Source organism: Salvelinus sp. IW2-2015, unplaced genomic scaffold, assembly GCF_002910315.2.
Source record: "Salvelinus sp. IW2-2015 unplaced genomic scaffold, ASM291031v2 Un_scaffold1124, whole genome shotgun sequence".
Lineage (NCBI taxonomy): Eukaryota > Metazoa > Chordata > Actinopteri > Salmoniformes > Salmonidae > Salvelinus > Salvelinus sp. IW2-2015.
The window spans coordinates 241,903-247,430 of NW_019942739.1; the positions used below are offsets into that span (position 1 = coordinate 241,903).

Here is a 5,528-nt window from a genome sequence, read left to right on the forward strand (position 1 = left end):
TATGACATGGTAGGATCTCTGTCTTGCTAGCCCTCTGACCCCTCCCATGACATGGTAGTATCTCTGTCTTGCTAGCCCTCTGACCCCTCACATCTCTGTAGTGTTATATGCTCCTGAGTTGTTGTACTAATGCTCTCCCCCTCTCTCTTTCTCCTCAGGACCTAGTGAAGAGCCACCTGATGTATGCGGTGAGGGAGGAGGTGGAGGTTCTGAAGGAGCAGATCAAGGAGCTGTATGAGAGGAACTCTCAGCTGGAGCGGGAGAACGCTGTGCTCAAGTCCCTGGCCAACACTGATCAGCTCACCCAGCTGTCGTCCACCCAAATCAGCCCGGCCGGCAGCACCTCCCCGCCTCAGCAGCAACCCCCCACCAATCACGCCAATACCAAACCCCACTTGGAGGGTGCAGCCCAGGCTCTCAGCCTGCTCAAGCAGCCCAACGTCACCTCAGCGTGATCACCTGCCTCCGTAACACACCTCCCCGAAATACGCGAGGAGGAGTCCCCAAACAACCAACTAACCAACCATAACATAATCAACACTTGATTATGTTTTTTTGAGAAGCAAAATCGGCCTTTGTTTGCCACCCTTGTCTTTTTGAGTGGCGTTAAGAGCCATGCTTCAGTGTGCTGCTGCTGTCGTCGGGCCTTCCCAGTATTAGACAATCACCATCCTGTGAAAGCATTCTTTTGGCCGGGCGTCCCGTGTTCTGTCGAAGGGGAACTGGCCAGGGCCAGCGCAGGCTGCGTCCCACGCAGGGGAGAGAGGTGATGGGCCGTTTTGTGGCGGGATAACTGGAGGTGGTCGAAAGGGCCTCCAAAAAAACACTGGGCTGTTGGTGATGAGTGGAAAAGAATGTTGGGAATGAGAGGGACAAAGAGACTGAGGTGGGGAAGAGGATTCTCACCCCATCATAAGAGGAATGTGTCTCTCACCGTGAGAAGAGTGAGAGTAGTTTTCCCAGAGCCACCACACTTTGACCCAAGTACAAAAAAAATACCTTCATTAGTTCAGTTTTACTGTTTGCATTTATTTATTTTGGGGCTGCTATTTTCATAATGTAAATGAACAATGTAACAGAAATACTTATATTTTAAAAAATAAATAAAAAATACGTTTCTGTTATGATAGATTATCGGTCAGGCATTTTTGGTAGTCTAATGCAACAAGTAGTTCCGTATAGGCAATAGGTTCTTTAAAATGGCAATTTCCTATGGCATAGCACCGCTAACACTAAAAGGCAGTTCATTTAAATGAGATGAAATCCAGGTTGAATGTACATTTTGTAGAGAGTGTAAAGTATTGAGAGCGTAGAGGGTTTTGTACAGGTGAACACCAGTTCTTCAAATATATATATTCTTCAATGAATTTTCGGTGGTTATATTTTGATGAAGAACACTGTTCATTTCCTTTGCTATAGTTTCTTTTTGTGGGGAAAAAATGTAGAGAAAATTGCCATACTTCCCCCAACCTTTTTGAAAATTCTATTGCGCATATTTAATTTCTGGGCTGGGGGTAAAAAAAAAAAAAAAGCTGTGAAATTGTTCAACCTACTTTGTAACCAAAGACGCAAAGCTGTGTAATTCCTATATATTTGTATTATTTTTGAATGTACACTTCTATGTATTTTTACTTTTTTTTTTTTCATTTCCTCCTTCACATCAAATGTTTTTTTGGGGGGATGCTGTTTAGCATGTTCTGCATGATCTATAATCAAACCACTTTCTTACCTCACGTTTTTATCCAACGCTCTTATTGTAACGTATAGTTAGTTATTCAGTCTGAACGATGGGTAATGGACGGGGGGGGAGCGGGGGCGAGGGAGGGAGAATGAGGGATTAAGAGGAAGGGAGAATCAGAAGCTCACATTAGCAGAAAATGAAGTTTGCCCCATCTTTTTGTTCATGTAAACAGTGTTTTTTTTCAAATTTTATTTCATATGCAGACAAAGTTTTGTTACGTTTTAATGTATTTGATGAATGCAAACATTTAGATTCTGATTGTAGTTTACCAATCTGTACTTCAATAAAAAAACATTCTAACTTAACGGAAACTTTGTACACATTTCACAACTCCAGCTTGAACCCGGTAAATTCTTGTATGAGCATATTATGGTATGTCCTGTCTGTGTTACATGTATTTTGTGCCTCCTGCGCCATCGCCGGTTGTCGGGCGACCTGGTTTATTCTTTGTGGCTTATAAATTGTACAATCGGTCATCTTTAGCAGGATGAATTTAGATTTCAACTTCAGTTGTTTTTTTATTTTTTTTTATTTGAAGGAGATGCTGTGCACATGCCAGGTGTACTGTATGAAAGTGATTTATCACTGAGCCTTGGAGAAAATATCTTAACAATACCCTTGTAATGTGCTGTTCTGACGGTTTCAGTTTTCAGTAAAAAAAATAAATTACTGTTTTATTGAGAATGTCAATGTCTCGCCCAGTGCATTTTTAAWAATCTTACAATGAATGACTAATGATCAGCCGCCTAGATTGACTAAGCTTGTCTTCGTATAAGTACGAAACATACTGTGTCCAGGGTATATAGCTGTCAACTATCTCACCTGCAGTCTCTGCTTGATGTACTTCACTTTAGGATCAACAAGAACACATGATGCAGTACTATCGTACTTTGAATTGACCCTAACACTAGGCTAGGATATAKTTGCTTATAGGTATGATAATCTCTTGTTTCGCAGCAAGGTTTATTTGTGTGTGGTGACTTTGAAAGATTCTGAACTAGGATCCTGATTTGAGCCAATAAGACAAATGTCTGGTCTGCACTCCATCAATATGGTGAAGTTTGAGCTAAAAGCAGAATAGAAAAGTGCCCAGAGGGGTTCATGCCTGCTTCCAACATAACACTACATAACACTACATAACCAAGAACATCTCATACCAAAATCATGGGCAGTAATATGGAGTTGCCCCCCCCCCCCCCCCTTTGTTTTAACAGTCTCCACTCTTCTGGGAAGGGTTTCCACTAGACGTTGGAACGTTGCTGCAGTTCATCCCAAAGGTGTTCGATGGAGTGGAGGTCAGGGCTCTGTGCAGGCCAGTCAAGTTCTTCCACACCGATCTCGACAAACTATTTCTGCATGGACCTCACTTTTTGCACGGGGTTATTGTCATGATGAAACAGGAAAGGGCCTTCTCCAGACTGTTGCCACAAAGTTGGAAGCACAGAATTGTCTAAAATGTCATTGCATGCTGTAGAATTAAGAGTTCCCTTCACTGGAATTAAAGGGCCGAGCACGAACCATGAAAAACAGCCGCAGACCATTATTCCTCCACCAAACTTTACAGTTGGTATTATTCATTTGGGAAGGTAGTGTTCTGGCATCTGCCGAACCCAGATTAGTTTGTCGGACTACTAGAAAGTGAAGCATAATTCATCACTTTAGAGAATGTGTTTTGACTGCTCCAGAGTCTAATGGCGGAAAGCTTTACATCTCTCCGGCCGAGGCTTGGCATTGCTCATGGTGATCTTAGGCTTGTGTGCGGCTGCTCGGCCATGGAAACCCCTTCCTGARGCTCTCGGCTTACAGTTCTTGTGCTGACATTACTTCCAGAGGCAGTTTGGGACTTGGTAGTGAGTATTGCAACTGAGGACAGACTATTTTTACGCACTACGCGCTTCAGCACTCGGCGGACCGTTCTGTGAGCTTGTGTGGCCTACCACTTTGCGGCTGAGCCGTTGTTGCTCCAAGACATTTCCACTTCACAAAAACAGCATGTACGCGGCAGCTCTAGCAGGGCAGAAATTTGATAAACTGATTTGTTAGAAATGTGGCATCCTATGACAGTGCCACATTGAAAGTGACTGCGTTCTTCAGTAAGGCCATTCTACTGCCAATGTTTGTCTATGGAGATTGCATGGCGGTGTGCTCGATTTTATACACCTGTCAGCATCAGGTGTGGCTGAAATAGCTGAATCCACCAATTTGAAGGGGTGTTCACAGATTTTGTTATATATCTGCCCAGATTGCTGATACCTGTTTCAAATGTATCTGCCCAGAGGGTTACATTGAACATATAATTTTTTGGTTTTTACATTTGTAACTGAATGGGGTGATGAGTTATTGTTATAACTAGCTGGTATTTCCTTAGAATTTCCGAAGAAATGATGTGGTAATGTGTGCCTAACTGTATCATACTTCTAAGATTTCAACACGGTCATTTCCTGGTACCAAATGGTAGCCTACAACCAAGTTACAGTGTTGCCTACAATGTGTTGCTTGTTTCATTGCATCCCAGAGAAACTAAACTCCAACATTTAGGTAGTAACAATGTAATGACCATTGTACTCTGGGATTTCTAAATATATGCCAGTTAAATGAGGTTGTAGTAAACTCTGCAGTTAATAGGTAGGCCACTAAGGGTTTCCTGGTGAGGAAAACACAGGGCCCAGATATAGGAAACATTTCTAATACACATAAATGGTATGCTTGGTATATTTCCGTTGAGTTTTGACTGTAGCTACACATCCTTCCACGAACCTAGTTTCCATACGTCAGGTGCACATGTCAAGACAGGTCTCTCTCTGACTCACCTATGCTGTGGGTGTGTTTACCGTTGATGTCATTTAGCAGACGCTCTCACCCACAGTCGACTTCACCCGTGGGAATCGAACCCACAACTGTGGCGTTGAAAGTGTCACACTCTACCAACTGAGCGTTGAAAGTGCCACACTCTACCAACTGAGCGTTGAAAGTGCCACGCTCTACTAATTGAGCGCTGAAAGTGCCACGCTCTACCAACTGAGCGTTGAAAGTGCCACGTTCTACCAACTGAGCCACACGTGACCCTGTGTTTTTATGTCGCTGTATATTGTTAACAGCTTTAGGAATCTAATCTTATTTTGTCTGCTAGATTGTATTGTACTGCACATGTACATGCATTGGATTTTATGAATATTACAAACCACACTTATTCTACACAAAACACATAGGATACATAGATTCAATTATATGTCACACTGGGACAGATGAGAGGCCATGTATCCTCAATATAGAAGAAAAAATGTATTCCAATTCTTTTTACGAAAGTGAGGAAAATCAGGAAAGTTAAACATATTTTTCATCAAGGTAATATCACTTGCACAAAAGTATTGTCTCAGTATTTCATGGACTAATTGATAATATTACATCAATTATCCACATTACTTTACCACATGGACAATGGCTAGATAATCTGTGTTCCCTTCCAACAAATGACAGATTTATTTTTCAAGGACCCTATCTAGACACACAGACACACCAGCCGATGTACTTCTTGAGGCGTCAGCTGAAGAAATTAAAACTCTCACGGACAATACTGATTCGATTCTACACAACCATCCTCGAGTTCATCCTCACCTCTTCGATCACTGTGTGGTTCCAGGAATGCGTCTGCCCGGGCCAAGGGCAAACTGCAACGGATTGTCCGTTCCACTTAGAGGGTCATCGGCTGCCATCTGTCCCTCCATCGAGAGTCCTGTACGACTCCAGGGCATGGAGGTGTGTAGGAAAAATCATCGCCGACACCTTC

At 42.7% G+C, this 5,528-nt stretch overlaps 1 protein-coding gene across 1 annotated transcript in view; it reads left to right on the plus strand.

Annotated features, from left to right (window-relative positions):
- LOC112069809 (TSC22 domain family protein 2) overlaps positions 1-2,431 on the plus strand; it is a 53,089-nt gene extending 50,658 nt beyond the window's left edge. The window contains exon 3 of the mRNA XM_024137181.2: positions 159-2,431. Coding sequence (XP_023992949.1) covers positions 159-455 — 297 coding nt within the window. The 3' untranslated portion in view covers positions 456-2,431. The remainder of the gene's footprint in view (positions 1-158) is intronic.
- Positions 2,432-5,528: the final 3,097 nt, after the last annotated feature.